The sequence below is a fragment of the Amblyomma americanum genome, chromosome 3, assembly GCF_052857255.1.
Source record: "Amblyomma americanum isolate KBUSLIRL-KWMA chromosome 3, ASM5285725v1, whole genome shotgun sequence".
NCBI classification, from domain to species: domain Eukaryota; kingdom Metazoa; phylum Arthropoda; class Arachnida; order Ixodida; family Ixodidae; genus Amblyomma; species Amblyomma americanum.
This window is the reverse complement of record NC_135499.1, coordinates 134,447,902-134,466,199: the sequence shown is the minus strand read 5'-3', so window position 1 is coordinate 134,466,199 and position 18,298 is coordinate 134,447,902. Positions and strand designations below refer to the sequence as shown.

At 46.3% G+C, this 18,298-nt stretch overlaps 1 protein-coding gene across 1 annotated transcript; it reads right to left on the bottom strand.

The window, feature by feature from the left end:
• Positions 1 to 1,151: 1,151 nt before the first annotated feature.
• On the bottom strand, positions 1,152 to 17,550 carry LOC144124140 (uncharacterized). Its single transcript, XM_077656801.1, has 5 exons — positions 17,389 to 17,550; positions 10,465 to 10,616; positions 9,314 to 9,381; positions 2,947 to 3,033; positions 1,152 to 1,348 (listed from the first exon to the last, which is right to left on the bottom strand). The coding sequence occupies exons 1-5, from the start codon at positions 17,548 to 17,550 to the stop codon at positions 1,218 to 1,220; spliced, it is 600 nt and encodes a 199-aa protein (XP_077512927.1). The 3' UTR covers positions 1,152 to 1,217.
• Between the last annotated feature and the right edge of the window lie 748 nt (positions 17,551 to 18,298).

Below are 18,298 nucleotides of genomic sequence, written 5' to 3'. Positions count from 1 at the left end.
GTCACGTTTGCTGCCACTTAGAATTAAACTGCCAGCAGCAGTGAAGCACAGCATTCCTGAGCATCTAGATCCCTGATAATTTCCTATTCTATAGCGCTGCCTGTCTCTTGTCAGTATCGTTGAGCGGATAACTAAAACTTAATGCTTTCTATTCTAATTGATAGCAAATCACGGAATACAATGAGATGCTGCACAGACACGTTTTTATCTATTGACTAGCACTCTTGCGCGTGGTCAAATGCCACTTGAAGAACAGTTGCCGCGCTTCTACTGACTAGGTAATAACGACCGCAAAAAAGTAAGGTGGGTGCCAAGCTTTGGGCGTTTTGCGCCAAGCGGGTTTTGGCGGCACTCTAAAAAAATTAACGAATTTGTCTGATTGCGGCCGTGAAGAGCAGCACTGTTTTTTACATGACCTTGGCGCGACAATAGCGCACAGCGAAAACCGGCGTCGCCGTATAGTTTTGCTGCCTAAAATTGAGTATTACAAAGCAGTCACCAAGCATGCAGAGGAGAATGAGGCAGACAAATTGGGAAGGAAGAGTAGGGCAAGAGAGTGTCGTCATGAGGAACTATTCCAATTGTGTAAAGGTAACCTGGGCCTTGCTCGCATTATCGCTTATCAGGTGGCACCGCCTCGATGCTGTCACCATCCCCGTGAGATTGTTATTACACTCGAATTAGCGCCGGGCATACAATGTTAGACATACAGCGTCTAGATACGCTGTACAGGAGTTTACAGTTGTAAAACATTGCAAACATAAAGAAGCGGACGGATTTTGCGCGAGGGTAGCGAGTTTCTCTTCTTCAAAAGTTGAGGTTAGTGTGCTTTTCTAGAGCCGTTACACACTGACTTGCATATTTCTGCTGGTAGACGAGGCAGCACCCTCGCCCTACATTTTTCTTCATTATCTATAGTCGGTCACAGAGACCGTGGGACATGTCATCGTAGAACAGCCATGAACACACTTAGCGAGCGGAATCTACAACTGGGCGGCTACTAACGATGCTGCTGACTACTCTAATCAGTACGCAACCGTTCACTCATTGTTTTGTACTGCTTTGCCACTTCTCGGGGATGTCCGACCATGAATGCTGTAGTAGGCGAAGCGGCTGAATAAATCACAGTTTTCAACGCACATGAACGACTGCAATCAAGATTTATTTTATCATTCACTTGACTATGCCGTCAGAGACGCTTCCACTTTTTTCATATTCTAATGAACAAGCTCTCCGCACGAGTCTTTGTCGTAAGTCGGCGTTCCCCCACTGCAGTTTTCTTGGAACTGGTCGACGCAGGTTTGAGGGACGTCGTCTTTTACGGCACTTGACACCCACAATACGCATGCTGCGGAAGCAGTAGTGGGAAATTGGTTCGCAATATACAACAAGAACAAGCGAGTGGCACGAATAGAAAGATGTAGTAGGCAGTGAAAGCAACATAGCGGCTTTCAATTAGTGCAGAGAATATGGTAAAAAAAATAGGAGTATTTCTAGCAGACTGATGGGTTTCGTGGTGGGACCACCCCAGGGTTTTTCTCGTAACTGATAGCATTGCCGGTAAGACATAACAGCAGCAGCCTTATGGATCTACAACCATCTCGCGCAGACGATTTATTATAAAACGGTAATGTATTCATCATAGTTTATAATGCTGCTTTCTGACAAAATACTTGTTTCTGTACATAGCTCGTGAGACTGTAAGAATGATTTGTGGCCCTATCACTTGTTTTACTCGCTATGGGAAAACAATTCCTCTCTCTTTCTCGTATCATGTAAACAAGCAGGGGAGAGAGCCGATGGGATGCAGGCTCCTCTGCAGATAGATCATATACACTGTCACAATAGCTCAACACATCCTCCAGAAGTAACACCACAATTTTTTTAACGCACAAATACAACACACGTAATATACTTACGATAACTGAAATGCGTCACTATAGCATTTAGACAGCCAACGTTACGAATCGCCTTCTGAGACACCAAATCCAACAAAGCACGATAGTTCGTGGTTGATTTTGCGTCAGCGCTGAACGTCTGCACTCCAAGCTCTTCTGTCCTAAAAATCTTTCAGCCTCATATTGCCACCACGACACAAGTTGACATTAAATTTTGTTTCCGCGAGTAGCGGGCTGTTGTGGGCCAGTAACACGCAGAGACCTTGCGCAGCCCTTCGGACGTTTTCTGGCGTGTTGTATAGATTTCTGCAGCGTCGAGCTGTCTAGCTGCTCGCTGTTGTGTCTCAGTTTGGCTGGCCTGTCGCTCTCTCATCATCTCGGCCTCAGCAGCTCGCCTTTCTTCAATTTGTCACGCGCGTCGACCTTCCGCATTGCACTGCGGTGTATGTCGAGCCCACCATTAACGGGTAGCCTCATCACGCTTGCGCCTGCGAATTATTTTTATGGAATCGAGCACACATCGCGGATAAATGGCATCTACCTTCCTACAGCGGATTTCTATCCTGTATGGACTGCACACACACATGCGTAAGCTACGGGAAAAGCAGCGGCGACCCGCCTCCAGACCACACAGTTCAATGCTGGTTAAGGCCAACACCGGCAAGTAGACATAGTTCACACTTCTCCACACTTTTTGCTATGTCATCGCTTTCGCCGCGGTTGGTTGTATTTTACTATCTACGAGCGCTCCTCGTACCTTTAAAGTCCCGTGATCCCCGAGGTCTACACGGGCACTATTCTCGCTTTATTTTTGGAGGGGGGTCTGCTCCTAGTGTTGTTTTTTTTTCTATCAGGCCTCCAGACAACATTCTTCACACCGCCATAGCAACGTTTCTGCTCTTTCCCCTGAACGCATCTCCCTTTCCCACGCCCCGGATGTGACCATGCCAACACACAAGCACCTGCTGGGTTTCCTTACTAATGCTGTAAAATAATGACTGTTTCCTCATCCAATCATTTCGCAACATTCTGATGGAATATTCCTCACCTTCACGATCCTCCAGTGGAAACTTCATGATAATGCAGTTTTCGTAGTCAGAGTATACGTAATGGTCACTTAGAGGGTGGTCAAAATCTGTAAACAATACAACAAGCGGTGTAGATCTTTGCGCACCAAAATGGAATTGCGTGCAAGGGCTAATGTCTTAATAGCACGCTGGGAATTAAAAGCTAAATGTAAGCTTGCTGGTTCGTCTAGTACGATGTTTTATATTAGAGAAAATAAGCGGTAAACAGGAAATATGCACAGCATAGCATCTGTACTGTGCGCGGTTTTGTCCGCACTGGATTTGAAGCATTCGGCTCTCTATATTATAATTTCGCCACACTGCAAAAAATTGCCACTGGTGTATAAATTTTAACTTTTTAACCAAGCTGAGCTTCTCTCGGCGCACTTGAAGATAATTAAATCGCACATGGGTGATACTGAGCAAATAACGAGAATACAGAATTTCTAAGTCCCAGACTGCTGCAATATTTCAGTTAGATGTACTTAAGGAGCACATTGCCAAAAAATGATACCTTTTATACTCATATTCTCTGAACATGAGAAACTTCATATAGACCTGGATCTAGTTAATCTACCAGGGCTCCTCACTTTGCAAATCACCTGGCCTCATTTTAAAATATAGCTTCAATGTACACGAACATGATGCTGCATATTTACTGAATTTTCATTAATTGGTCTCGCTGTCAAAATGCTGGCCTCACATAGAATCCGTTTGGAGACTGATATTTATACTCTTGAAACACTTTCCGAGTACACGTTTGCTTTCTGAGATGCAGTTTGCAGAACATTTTTAACTGCACTTATTTGCACTTATAAGCACTTATAAATAATGGCGTCAGGAAAGGAGACACAATCTCGCCAATGCTATTCACAGCATGTTTATAGGACGTATTCCGAGGCCTGAATTGGGAACAGTTGGGGATAAGAGTTAATGGAGAATACCTAAATAATCTACGATTCGCTGATGACATTGCCTTGCTGAGTCACTCAGGACATGAACTGCAAATCATGATCAATGAGCTAGACAGACAGAGCATTACGGTGGGTCTAAAAATTAACATGCAGAAAACCAAAGAAATCTTCAACAGTCTAGCAAGGGAACAGCAGTTCACAATTGGCAACGAGGTGCTGGAAGTGGTAAAGGAATACGTCTACTTAGGGCACGTAGTGACAGCTGATCCGGATCATGAGAGGAAAATTACTTGTAGGATAAGAAAGGGGTGGAGCGCATATCGCAGGTTCTCTCAAATCATTACTAGCAGGTTACCAATATCCCTCAAGAGAAAAGTGTACAACAGCTGTATCTTACCGGTACTGTCCTACGAGGCAGAAACGTGGAGGCTAACAAAAAGGGTTCAGCTTAAGTTAAGGACAGCACCGCAAGCCATGCAAAGGAAAATGATAGGTGTAACGTTAAGAGACCAGAAGCGGGCAGAGTGGGTGAGGGAACAAACACGGGTAAATAACATCCTAGTCGAAGTTAAGAGGAAGAAATGCGAAGGCAAGATAACCGCTGGCCCTTAAGGGTAACGGAGTGGACTCCAAGAGAAGGCAAGCGTAGCAAGGGAGTGGCGGAAAGTTAGGTGGGCGGATGAAATTAGGAAGTTTGCAGGCATAGGGTGGGCGCAGCTGTCCGAGGATAGGGTTATTTGGCGAGACATGGGAGAGGCCTTTGCCCTGCAATGGGTGTAGTCAGGCTGATGATAATGATAATGATTTCCACCTAACTGAGTTGGGCGGGTGTCTTTCTATTGTTTTTACAACGACATGAGTTTGAGCTAAGTTGCTTAGTATTCGCGTCGTAGTAGCAGTACTACTACTTGGCGTAATTGGAGGGTGGTAACCACGGGAAAGGAGAATGGGGAGACTATGGAAGATACGGAGGATTGCGCGAAAGGAGGACTGTTGCCACGAAAACGACCCGAAGGGTGGTTACCGTTCAACGAGGAGGTTTTGGAAAGCAGGGAGGATTGTTGAAACTCAGGGTGGCTGCCTCTAGAGCCACCCAGGGGTTAGTCACCATAGAAACAGGGGGAGAGTTACCGTGGAAGAAGGATGGTATGGTGAGATCAGAGGAATGCGTTACCGAATGGTGGTTGCTAAAAGAACCGCCAGGTGGGTGGTTACCGCGGAAATAGGGCTGTGGCGCAGTGTACGAATGCCCAATCGGAAGGTGGTTACAGAGGAGCGATGGGGCGGTGGGTTTCCGCGAAGTGAGAAGGCTATGCGAGAGCAGGTATGGTATGGTGACAGTGGAGGAATGCGTAAGAGGATGGTAGTTTTGCAAGGAAGAGCCTGAAGAGTGGTTACCGTGAAATAAAGAATGAGAGAATTAAAAGAGCGGAGGATTTTTGCTCGCTCAGTCTGAGAGTGGTTGCTATGGAACGCGCTGCCCGAGGAGGGATCCAGCATCGGTGGCACTGCGTGCCTGCCCTGGCGGACAAGAAAGGAGTGTTTGTCGAAAAACTAGTAGGTGCAAAAACTAACAAAAGTGCTCTATAGCTGTAAATATGTGCATGTCTGTCTTAAATTCTTTACCTTACGTATCGTGAAAAGTTAATAAGAGCTGTCGTTAAATTTCGAGTTACACAGGGATAGCCATCCTGCACGGTTCTTTTGGTGCTTTATCATAAGAACATCCTGATAAAAAAATCTGTTCCTCCGTCCGTCTGAAGGCCGAGTTGGCAGGTGACAGTAATGTTCAACACTCTAGCAAGAGAACAGCAGTTTGCACTTGGTAGAGAGGTGCTGGAAGTGGTAAGGAAATATGTCTAGTTAGGGCAGGTAGCAGACGCTGATGTGGATCATGAGAGGGAAATAACTAGAATAATAAGAATGGGATGGAGTGTATACGACAGGTTCTTTCAGATCATGAACGGCAGTTTACAAATATCCCTCAAGAGAAGAGTATAGAACAACTGTATCGTACCGGCATTCACCTATGGAGAAACGTGGAGGTTAAGGGTTCAGCTTAAGTTAAGGAAAACGCAGGGAGCTAAGGAACGAAAAAATTTAGGTGTTACGTTAAGAGACCAGAAGCGGGAAGAGCGGCTGAGGATACAAACGCTGTTAATGACACCCTAGTCGAAATCAAGACGAAGAAATGGGCTTGGGCAGGGCATGTAATGCGAAGGCAAGATAGCCAATGGTCCTTAAGGAGAACGGAGTGAATTCCAAGAGAAGGAAAGCGTACTAGCGGCAGGTAGAAAGTTAGGTGCGTCTATGTAAGAAGTTTTAGGGGATAAGGTTGTCGCTGCTGGCAAATAACAGGGTTAATTGGAGAGACATGGGAAAGGCGTTTGTCCTGCAGTGGCTGAAGTGAGGCTGGTGATGACGATGATGATGATATTCGAACGAGAAAAATCCCTCTCCGCCAAAAATGAAACTCACCTGCTCCACTGTCAGGGGAGAGGAGGGCGGGAGAATGTGAGAGAGCGAAAACGAACAGAAAGTGACAAGAGAACAGTGGAATGTGTGAGAGAGCTGAGAGGAGGTACGATGTGTCACACTCTCATTTCTGGACTTAACTGGGAGAGTGGAACGGGGGTTGGGATCTCACACGGTGATTGACGGACTGAGTCACGCCACCCGATTGCATGGTCTGAAGCCATAAGCGGCATCCGCTGCTCCATATGGGGGGGGGTGACAAAAGGGGAACGCTAATGATAATATATAGTTTGCGGCACAATCGCACTGATCATCTATGATTATTTTTTTAACATGATAGCATTAACGAACTCATGACCAAGAAAAGCCGGTGTCGGCGTTGTTGATTTGTGTCATTGTTGTCGTTGGCGTTGTAACACAAGAATCTCCAAATAAAAAATGTCAAGATACGGGGAATCAAATCCAAGTCTTCGGATTGCGAGGTGAGCACGCGCAGAAAACGCTACGAAGGCATTTTTTTTTCAACATGGCTCGGCTACTGATCCGGAGTACATGGGTTCGAACCCGACCACGGCGGCCGCGTTTCGATGGATGCGAAACGCTAAAGCGCCCATGTGCTGTGCGATGTCAGTGAGCTTTAAAGATTCCCAGGTGGTCGAAATCATTCCGGAGCCCTCCACTACGGCACCTCTTTCTTCCTTTCTTCTCTTAGTCCCTCTTTTATTCCTATTCTTACGGTGCGGTTCAGGTGTCCGCCGATACGTGAGACAGATACTGCGCTATTTCCTTTCCCCAAAAACCAATTTCCATTTTAAGTTCATTTATTACAATGATACGATGTTCTATGTGCATGAACTATCTACAAACAATAAGAAGGCTCGTTGATTCGAATTGAATATAAAGTAGACCTGTTGAATGCGTCTTTGACTTCGTGAAATGTGTTTGATTGGTTTGGTTTGGTTTGGTTTGATTTGATTTATAGGGTTTAACGTCCAACAGCAACACGGCTATGAGGGACGCCGTAGGAAGTGCTCCGCAAATTTTGACCCTCTGGGGTTCTTTAAAGTGCACTGACATCGCAGAATACACAGACCTCTAGAATTCCACCTCCATCAAAATTCGACTGTCCAGGCAGGGGTCGTACTTATGAGTGTGCGAATTATGAGTGTGCGAATTTTGAAACGGGTCTCGATAACAATGGCGTTCTGATATATAAAGGGTTTCAATTCACTGCCAAGAGGTGTGGCATTGCAGCACCATCTGTGTTGTAGAGATGAAAGTAAATGCGAATAGCTTGCGCCACCGTGGCTTGCGCTGGGGTACGATAGCTGGTGTTATGACCGTATTCGGTTTGAGCTTCGGTTTATGGAGTTCTACGTTCCAAAGCGACTCAGCCTATGTACGGCTCTATAGTGGAAGGTTTCGGTAAATTCGGCGACCTGGGTTTCCTTAACGTGCGCTGACAGCGCACAGGGGTTGTGGATTTCAATTTGCAGTACTGGCAGACGAAACCATTGAAGACGTCAACTGGTCCGAACGCGGAGTCCGGTGATAACACGACGGTTTAGACCATGCGGGCGGCAGTGGGGCGCAACCCTTCGCTGCCGCTTCGGGCTTCAGAAGGACAGGCAGCGGTGACCGGACCTGCGCGTGTTATGTTTTGTGCGGCCGTCAACAAGTGCGACGTGATGGAACCCGCACCCTCTGATGTACGCGTCTGTGTGCTGTTGTCGTTAACGAATGCGACGCCAACGGAGACGCAGACCTCCGTTACGGCCTCTCTGTCTTTTCTATTTGACTGCAAACTTCCTCTTCACCCCAACGGCGTGGTTGAGGCGTCCAGCAATACTTGAGACAGTTACTGTGCCTTTCTTTCCTCTAAATATCACAATCACAATAGAGACGCACAACGGCCAATTCAGGGACCAGAGTCACTCCAGCCCGTTCGTGATCTCTTCGGGCGGTGGATGGGGTGTTTTGAGAAGCCTCTTGTAGAGACTCCGAGCGATCTCCCCAACGGGCAAGGCATCGCAAAGAACGAGCGATGGCCTTCCGTGGACTCCCTGGCAGCGCTGCAACACGCTGTCGTTTTCCGCTCTTAAAGGCGAAGCTTAAGCATCCTCCAAGTTATTTGTTCAATTTATGTGAAAAATATCGACATCGTAAATACTCAGTTTGCTCAAAAATTGCTACATGCTTTCTCTTTGTAGCTACAATAACGTTAACAGAAGCAGCAGCTGTGGATGATGCTTTTCTATCTTTAATCTATCATTTTCAAGACATTTAAAATATTGCCACGCGCCTGACCGGCGCCAACTCCGCGCAGAGCTGCAAGGGCGATGAAGCAGACTGAGTCACATGAGGGGTGCGAGGGCTGGGCAAGATTTTCGGAATTAAGCTCCTCAGCACTGTGGTCTCCCTCTGCGTCCGCGGCTGCCTCCTTCTGGTTCATGACAACTGGTGGGTGTGCGGCGTATTAGAGCGTGCCAATATTTTGTATATATCCTTCAGAACCAAACAACACTATCATTAGACTTTGACGTTTCTGACACTTGCCAGTATTTTATCTATAAATTGCCAATAGAGTGGACACCTCACTTGTTAAAAAAGTGAGTTGGCGGAAGATAAGTAAAGCGGTAAAGCAAGATATTTTCAATTTGTTGCAAAACAACAAAAAGATCTTTACCGTCAACAATCATTGCATTCAAAAATTATACACATCATTCCTTGGCCCTCTACTCTTGCTGTCTGGTTCTTGGTATTACTGCTGACCTTTTTATTGCTGTTCTGCTATAGCTATTTCTTAAATCTCTTGCATGTTTATCGTCAGCAGTTTGAAGCGTTCTCTGAAAGAGAGCTCATTTACTGCACTCTTGTTTCTCGGCGGATTGCGGCCGTGTTTTCGCCTCAATAATCAAGCGATACGAACGATTTCCAGCTAGTCCATATTCATATTTACCGTTGTCGATAACGACTACATTGCTGTCAGGTGTGTGTCCAGGCCGCAAAAAGTAAGTGTAGTTTCGCCTGAAATAATAACAAAAGCCTACAGTCAGAAAACGTGAGAAAGAGTAAAGATTGGAGTTTTCAATAGACGACCTTTTATGTTACCTATTGCGCCTTTATCAGGGTGAACTACGTTTCGGAATCTCTTGGCTCGAACGCCACTCGGGGCTAGAGAATGTTACTCAGATTTTTTTTTGTGCTGGCTGCCATACGGACATCAAATTTCTCTATGCTCGGTTTCAATTTATCCTCAGTTTCCAGGCAAAAGTAACTTGAGTTTGCCAAGAATGAGGGGAAAAACTATTTCATGCCTAAACTCAGCAGAAGGGTGCTTCTCACTCTTTATTACGAAGCAATTTTTGGCTGCGCCCAATGCGTTTTTTTTTGTTATTGCATCTACCAGTACATTCTCCAGTTCTATTCCTAGCCTTTCTTACATGGGCAATTGATCTGAGGTTCAACAAGAATGGTAAAACTTAATCCGCCTCCTCTAAACACTCTTCGTTTGTGTTCATTTCATACAGCACATAAAAATGTTTATGTATTTGTTTCTGTTCCAACAGTCACAAAATATGAAGACAGGTTGAATTAAGTGTAATGTCAGTTAGACTAATACGCTTAGATCTGTTTATTTTATTTCTCTGCTGTTCTCAAAAATGATATTTCCATAAAACTGCCAAGAGGGCAAACTCTTTATTTAATCGAAAACTGAACTGCATTCCTAACCTTATTACGGGACCATTTGATTCCGGTTGCGAAACTAGGCCGAAACATAAGCATTCATCGCGGTGGCGTCTTGCAACGAAACACGCGTGTGTTAACCATAATTCAAAAGGAATCCACAGGTCTGACTTGCGTGAAAGATTTCTCGCTTGCTCGATGTACACCTCCACTCCCCACGAAAAAAGAGAAACCGCAAAAACAGTAGTTTCTGATGGTGTAGCGTTGGCTTAAGTTTCGCTTACTGGCAGTTTTGCTTCACGGTAGTTTCGTTCAAAAGGTGCGTCTAGATTACAAGGCTGCACAAACATTATTTAAGAAATATGTAATCGGGCTCTTTCGAATCATGAAAATACGCCTGAAAAACTTCAGTTAAAAACATACACGTTCTGCCCATTCGGACCCTTGAGAGAAAGAACGTAAGTAGCGCTTTTGGGCTCCCTTTCGAATTCCGTCCGCACAGCATTAAGGCAGTCCAGGTCTCCATCGTTGTCGATGTCGTAGAAAGCAACGGCATAATCAAAGTGCTCTAGGCTCTGCAACAAAAGGCACACCAGTTTATATATCTGCCTGCACAGGACTCCTTACTAACTTCCTTATATGCTTCTTAACTATAAATCACGTGCGTTACGCAAATAATTTACCACACTTCGCTAGTTCTTATATGCAACAGCAGTCACTGCTTTTTCGATCGCCTTTCATTAGAAATGTACAAGAATCATCTAAATAAATGATAAAAGGAGAACTCAAGTGTATTTTCGCAGAAGAAAATTTAGAAAAAGAATTCGCTGATCTTTTTTGGTTTATCAGCGACAAACCTTCCCCTTCGCCTTCGTTACCTTCGCCTACCTATTTCGAGGTTTGTTACTTAAATTTTTATAGGAGGTAATACTTATTAGCGTATTTATTTCAGTCTTCCTTCTGACATTGCGGAAGAAAAGTAGATTAGGTTATTACTCAAAAATTTTCTATCAGTGACCTTTTCCATCCTTCGAAACTTTCGAGCACCTCAGAGAGGATAGCTGGACGGCTTGTTAAACAAAACCGAGATGCTGCTTCTACTAACTTTCGCTGCAGAGTTAGAATTCAATGGCATTATTTGCAGTTATAGATAAGTTCTTCGAGCATGGTACATTCAGCATCATGTGTTCATGTGTGCTCTGCAAATCATACGGTCCATGATAAATGGCGACATCATGTTTTTCTCAATGATTACGTTTTCATATCAAATTAAATCAAAGGAAATCAAATCAGCTTACTCGGACATGAAACACAGTAGATGCCCACGGGATGAGGCAAAAGGAAATCTAAAAGGATACTTCCTGACGAGGCCTCAGCCCGGGTTAGACATCAGTGGCAGAAGGATGAACACATTCATTTTCCCCAAAAAGCAAATGAAGTAACAAAATAGAAAAACAAAGTCATATTCCATCAATTTATGTTTCGACATAGTTAGATATTAAGACACATGGCATTATAAACACAGAAAATAAAGCATTAACACTACAATTCGCGACACGAAAGAAAAGATAATGGAGCTGGGGCAAACACTGCATGTCATAAGCATTTAGTATATAATGAAGGAGTGAAAATAGCAACTTGATTTAACTTTAATTGAAAAAGTGTTTCACTGGTTGAAGCACCATGAAGTACTGAAAGGTAGGCAATACATAATGTAGCAATTTGGTTATCTATATTTTGGGTGCTGTAGTTAGTCCGAGCGCGAGTGGAGATAGAAGTGACACGTAGATTGTAGTCTATATTTCTGTTCACATATGTTTGTCTGAAAAATGCAATGTCTTGCTTAATTACTTGAAAAGAGCGTACAGCAACAGAATATTTATGACGCAGTGGGAATGGAGAAACATGAAAGGCTTGAAATAAGCGGTCTCCCATAGAAGGGTCTGGGGAACAAACGCGCTAAGCTCTTTTTTAAATCAAATAATCTGTCTGCGTCATATTAATTGCATGTACCAGAGACTAAATTACTGTATACCAGCTTAGAATGGATTAGCGTAAAATACAACTGCCTTTTAGTCTGCATTGGCAACAGGTGCCTGATGCGATTGAGCATCCCAAAACCACCGTGGGGGTGGTTTGCTCACAGGACTTCTAACAGTAACATTATGCTATTAATTGATAACTTCGCAGATCGGTCTTCTTAGTATAGGATGGGACCACTGGGTAGCTTTATGCCAGCCGTTCAGCCCGGCAAAGAGTCGTAAAAGGGGTCGAAAGAGTTAGGCACAATCCGCAGGCAATTGCATGCCCGCCGTCGATGGCTTGCCACAACTGTTCACGAGTGGAAACGTCGCTGCGGCTTTGTCGTTCTGCTGCTCACGGGTTCTAAGGTCTGGGCTGCGCGGTAAAACTCGGTCTCGCATCTCTTGTTTCAAGGGAAGCGAGATACAAAAGCGCCCATGGGCTGGAGGACCTGAAGTTCATTTTCTCCCTGTATTAAAATATATTTGGGCTTAACTGCGCACTCCCAATATTTATGAAAACGTTGGCAGTCCTTTGCACGCTATCGTAATGATTTCAGCCATGTAATTTGCATCCTCTGAAGAGATTCACATACAGTACAGCCTTATGTGCCATCCTCCGTGCTACATTCCTCACAGTGTCGTTTCCTGCGTAACAGAACTTCCTGCCGCTAAACTTGTGCAGCGGGTGTACTGAAACGTATAGTTTGTTGCTTTCTAGCTAATTATCGAATGAACAGAACGACAATATGTGGAGCCCTAGCAATAAAATGATAGATGACAAGAATAAGCTATTGCTGATTCGTGTGCCTAAGATCGTCACCAAGCGGGGCGTTTACTTGCGGCTCGGCTTATCTTAGTTACCTGTACATTTAGGGAGTCACTTGAACAGGACATCCCTACGATAAAAACATACACGATTCACAATCCTAAGATTTTGGTGTTATCAGCCGTACACTAAAACGCGCTTGCCACAAAGCAAGGATAGAGTACACTTACCGTAAAAACATCGACCGTATCATGGCGCTTTTCTTTGCAAGAGGCGGACGAGAAAGCTAGGAGCAAAAAACATGCAGATAACAGCATAGTTGAAAACAAGCGCGCCATCCTACCGCTAGACAAGCAACCTATTCTAATGTCACACCACTCGGCCTTATAACAGGGCAATATCGTACAAGCGCCGCCCACACCAGCATGCAGACTCACTGAACGCTTGACGTTCTCAGCCGTTTCACTTTCAATCATTGTGTCAGTTAAGTCTATTCGGCTCATGGCGCATGACATAGTGTATTTCCTTGACAGCAGAAAGTTAGGCAAGCTGAACAAAAAAAAGAAATAAAATTTGCCCTCATACCTCTCATTCGTGTCTGCTTTCATGCAATGATGCTGATGCACCTCCTCTTGCATTACGGTCTGTCTCTGTAGAAGAGAGCACTAAAAAGAAAGGATGGGGCTACATGCGGCCCAGGTCAATCATATGTGCAGCGCTGTGCGATGCGCTGCTATAGACCATATGTGTTTTTGTTCTTTTTGCAAGCCTTCTTTTAAAAAGCAGAACATAAAGCCCGCAAGCTCACTGTTACTATGAAGGTCATATGGATATCGACAATGTCGAATCCAGTTTTGTTCGCAACGCTACTGAAACCTATTTTTTCCAAATTTGATTTATATAGCCTCGCAGCGATAGGTCTAGCAACAATCTTGTGTCGTGTTGAGCTTGTTAGCTAATCATGGTATACGCCTTGCGATTATGCTGCCGGCAATTAAGTGATCTCCGCGGCACAAAAGTCACCGCCAGTGCAGTGGTGAAAATTCATGTATTCCTGCTGGTCGAGAGGGCTTCTACGTGAACAGATTGTTGAGAAGCAAGCATAGAAAGAAGCCAGCCTCTCCCTGCAAAGTCTTATTCATGCGAGGGCGAAAGGGGGAGTGAAGGGTGGTCAGGTTCGATCCGCTGCGCTTGGCACTCAATCCATTGTGTCCAAAATGTTCTACGGGGCTAGGAAAACATGCTTGCTCTTCATTTTGGAAGGATTTGAAAGGAAAACATTGGTGCTCTTACGGACACAGCCTCTCTTACTTGATCAGACAACATTAGCATTCGTCGTTAATGTTTTAGCTGCGTACACTTTGAGAGTGCCGGTACAGATATTCATCAACGTCACAAAATGTTCGCACGGTCTATTCTTGCATACATGCGCCGAACAGGATAAATGAAGCTCCGTCGCAGCACGAGGCAGTGAGACAATGTTCACTGGACAGTAAGCCTGGGTGGCTCATCTGGATATGCATGATTGCTGAAAGGCACTCCACACGCCTTTAACGTTCGTCACGGAAGAGGAAATGATGTCCACAAGGGCCTCGTGGCGCGATGCGAACCCGACAGAAAAACGTGTCGTGCGGCTGTGCAAGCGGAAACTTCGAGGCAGAAACAGCCATTTCTCGAGTTGAACGAGATTGCTGAATTCGTGCGGGGCAACAAAAAGGGTGGGCTACAATGTGCGCCCCTGTGGTTGTGTCTCTTCTGACGTGGCTCAGGCAGCTTGAAAAGCGTCAGTGCTGACTACTCCAACATGTCACACTCCAGCAACGACCACCAGCAAATCAAAAGGTCCAAAAAAGTTACGTCTGCTCAGCCGCGAGGAGGCGTCACCTTTTTGAGGTGGTCTTACCCGGTTTGCTACATTAAGCAGCTGCTGATGGGTCACCGCCCACCATATGGGACGGTGTCGGAGCTCCCGATGCCGGAGCTTTAATACCAGCGAGCTGGCAGTGTCACCCGTGGCGAACAGACCACAGGGTTCCCGGAGCCGCGACTGGCAGAGAGGCAGCTCCCCCACGCAGCTTCCGTACTCACTCCCCTCGAGCTTGGCAACTCCGCAGGCGCGAGGCCTCGCGCTTCCTCGATGCGGACAGCGTCGTTCTCGCAATGAAGAAGCTCTGGAACAACTTGTAAGAAAATGCGCTGGTCAAGTCAAAAAGCTAAAGCATGCAAAACCGGAATCCACGTCGCACTAAAGAAAGCATGCGGAAGGTCATAGCGATCAAAATTCACGGAAGGGCTAGCAATTGTCAAGTCTGAACAGCAGTCCTCGGACCGAACAGATAGTCGTCCAATGTTTCCGGAGCTAGTCCCAAGATGGGGTGCCAGATGTGGCATTGAAAGTGAAGGATCACTACTTTTTCCCCGCTTAACCCAGGCTGACAATCTAAACCACCGCAACCAACCCAGTGTGCGCGGGCGTTAACAAGCCCACGTCGACAACGGCAGGCCCACCTCTGTGGGAACACAGGAAGTACACTGGCTGACAAAGAACGGCATTTATTTCTACAACAATAATGGTAGCTAGCAGCAAAATACTATCAGAAATCGAAGTCGTCCCACGTTCACCCATGGTATGCAGAGGAAAACCTCTCAGGCCGGGCAGGGCAAGCTGGCGGGAAAATGTTCCAACGATGTTCTGCCTCGCTAGCGGAGAGCGGAGTGCCGCATCGAAACGTCTCCAGGCGACGAGTCCCAACCCGAAGGGAGAGAGCTGGCTCCCCCGCACGCGCAGCAATCCTGCTGTCGACGGCCCTTGAGTCGCTGCGACGCAGGCTAACTGCCCTGTTAAGGTAACTAAGGAGAGCGCAACGTCAGGGAAGCAAAACAAAGGGGACAGAGCTGGAGGATCCTCACAATATTTATCCACTAAGTTTGTTCTGATGCGACGTTTCGATGTAGCGCCGGTGGTATAGGGTACGAAGCAGGCATAGCTCAAACCACCGGGTGTATTTCAGCCCAATGACGTCTCTCTTTGCTCTCTTGTCATCCACGTGGGCTCGCAGTCAGGGGACATATGGAGAGGCGGGCAGCTGTTTTCGAGAAAAGTCATTGCTCTAGAAATGTCAAAACCTCAAGTGAGCTCTTTTTGTTTCCTTTGAATGGCGAACCATTTTCAGTTTCAATTAGAAGTGTCACGATTGTTCTTTTATATTCTGCGATCAGTATTTTATTTGTGCTTTTAGTTGTTTAATATTAAATCTCGGCTCGAAGCGCTCTTGTGACAGCAGACTTTTGCTCTTCTTTTTCATCAAGATCATCACCGGAAGCCTCACTACACCCACTGCAGGGCAAAGGCCTCACCCCTGTCTCTCCAAATAACCCTGTCTTTACACCTATAATCTTTCTTTTCATAACTCGCTAAGTTGTCCTAACCTTCAGCTGAACCCTTTCCTTGGCCTCCACGTTTCTGCCCCATAAGTGAGCACCGGTAAGATACAAGTGTTGCATACTTTTCTCTGGACGGATATTGGTAAATTGATATTCCTGATCAGAGAGTACCTGCTATATGCACTCCACCCCATTCTTAATTTTTGTTATTTCCCTCTCATGATCCGGATCACCGGTCACTATACCTGCCCTAAGCAGACGTATTCGCTTACCACTTCCAGCACCTCACTACCTTTTTATACCGCGTGAATTACACCTTTCGCCTTACTTGGCTCGAAACCTTCCACGTTGAGTATTCCTTGACGTTTCTTTTCTACTCGTCAGGATAAAGGGTCAAGATGTAAAATTGGGGTCTGTAGGTAACAAACGCTGCCCGAAGCAGCACTACCTCTGTATTTCACCTTTTTCTGGTTTCAAATTATATAGCACGCGTTACTTTAGAAGTGAAGTCTCTTCATAAGGTTCTTCGTTTGTGACTATGCTTGCAAGTAAACTTCTCGTAAATTCAAGCGCAAATTCTGTTTTGATTTTTGAAATAATACGAATACGTCCATTGTTATTACTTATTTTGCTTTTCATATTCCCAAAGAGAAGCAAATTTTTATCTTGCATGACTGATTTTCATTCTTCTTACCCGCATGTTTTTTTCCTCTTTTGATAAACTATTTGAAGACAGAGCGATCGACTGTTAATGATAGCCCAGCTGAAATATAGAAGGTAGAAATTCCCTTGAGCGACGTGTAATGAAAGGAGCAGAAAGCTCGTAGGTCCTGGGGATAAGGTGAGTAGTGCAAGGAGGGTCGGAAACGTAACAGAGCCGAGACAGGTCAGCTTTAGAGATAATAATAGGTAATTTGTGTTTATAGGCTTGCCGCAGGTCACGCAGCTTATGGGGTCACTCTGCGTCCAGCCGGCCTTCCGTGCCAGCTACACGCAGGCGTTATTCGTACGCAACACGTTTCCCCAAACCATGGAGCAGAGTCGCAGCCACGGTAGGTCCGGACGAAATAGGCAACGGCAGGGAACGCTAGGAAATAGTTTATTATCCAAACGCGAGGCGAAGCACACTGCGGAAGAATGTTCTATTCGAAAAATAGATGTTCAGTAGCTCACCAAGTCGTTGATGTCGACCGTCGCTGGGTTCGGGGGCCGGCGGGCAGCGAAAAGGTTCCTCGGGACAGCCAAATGTGGGCCAGCAGCGAGAGTTTTCCGCCACCAGTTCCTCCTTTTACCCCCTCGGACATTGCCTCCGTAGGAGCAAATCGTTGCCGACATGCTCAGGCATGCAAACCCTCTCCACAGTTGTTAGCGGGCTGCCGTGACGTCACGTCAGTGTTGGGCCGGAAGTGAGTAGAGTCGCAGGGGTGTCTTCTCTCCACATTCCCGGCAGCGCGCGCGCGTGGAAGTCGAGATCGTTGCTGGCGCGGGGGACAAGGAGGGCTACCAGCGTATCCCGCAACCTCCCCTCATTAAAAAGCCTCCCAAACGCAGAAGCAGGGGCGACATTACTTGATCTTCTCCGCCATCCAGGGATCGAGGGTCGAAGTTCTTCGGCTCCCGCAGGTGCATAAGTTGACGGCCACGCCACGCCCACGCCGATCAGCTGCTCCGCTCCGAAGGCTTGGCGTCCCGCACGATGACGACCTTGCTCCCGTCTCGTACTTCCTAGCGCGCGCGGCTGCGCCGCCCCAGTCAGTCTTGTCGACCGCCTCTTTGGCGCCGGCTGCGATGGCTTGGAAACCAGGTCCATGGCTGTGCTGCCCTGAGGTGCTGGGTCAGGTGCCTTCAGGGGCCAGGGCTGCGGCGCTTCTATAGTTGAGGCCGCGGTCGGGCTGGCCTGGCATACTTGGTCAGCAGGCGAGTGCCCAGGGTTGCGATGGAAATGGGGCCACGGCTGCGCTGTCTACGTTTAGCCAACTTGCTCTGAGGGCGGTGGATATGGCGACGTCTGTGATAACGGCCGTATACGCTCTCACCAGGCGGCGGCGCAAAGTCGGCGGGTGGGCAACTCCGATGCGGTGTG

Excerpts from the sequence above, each read along its gene's own strand:
- LOC144124140 (XM_077656801.1), bottom strand. The coding sequence starts at position 17,550 with ATGTCGGCAACGATTTGCTCCTACGGAGGCAATGTCCGAGGGGGTAAA. Across the intron at positions 9,382-10,464 it reads GGTCCGAATGGGCAGAACGT|GCGAAACTACACTTACTTTT; the intron begins GTATGTTTTTAA and ends TTATTATTTCAG. Across the intron at positions 1,349-2,946 it reads TCCACTGGAGGATCGTGAAG|CATGCGTATTGTGGGTGTCA; the intron begins GTGAGGAATATT and ends CTGCTTCCGCAG.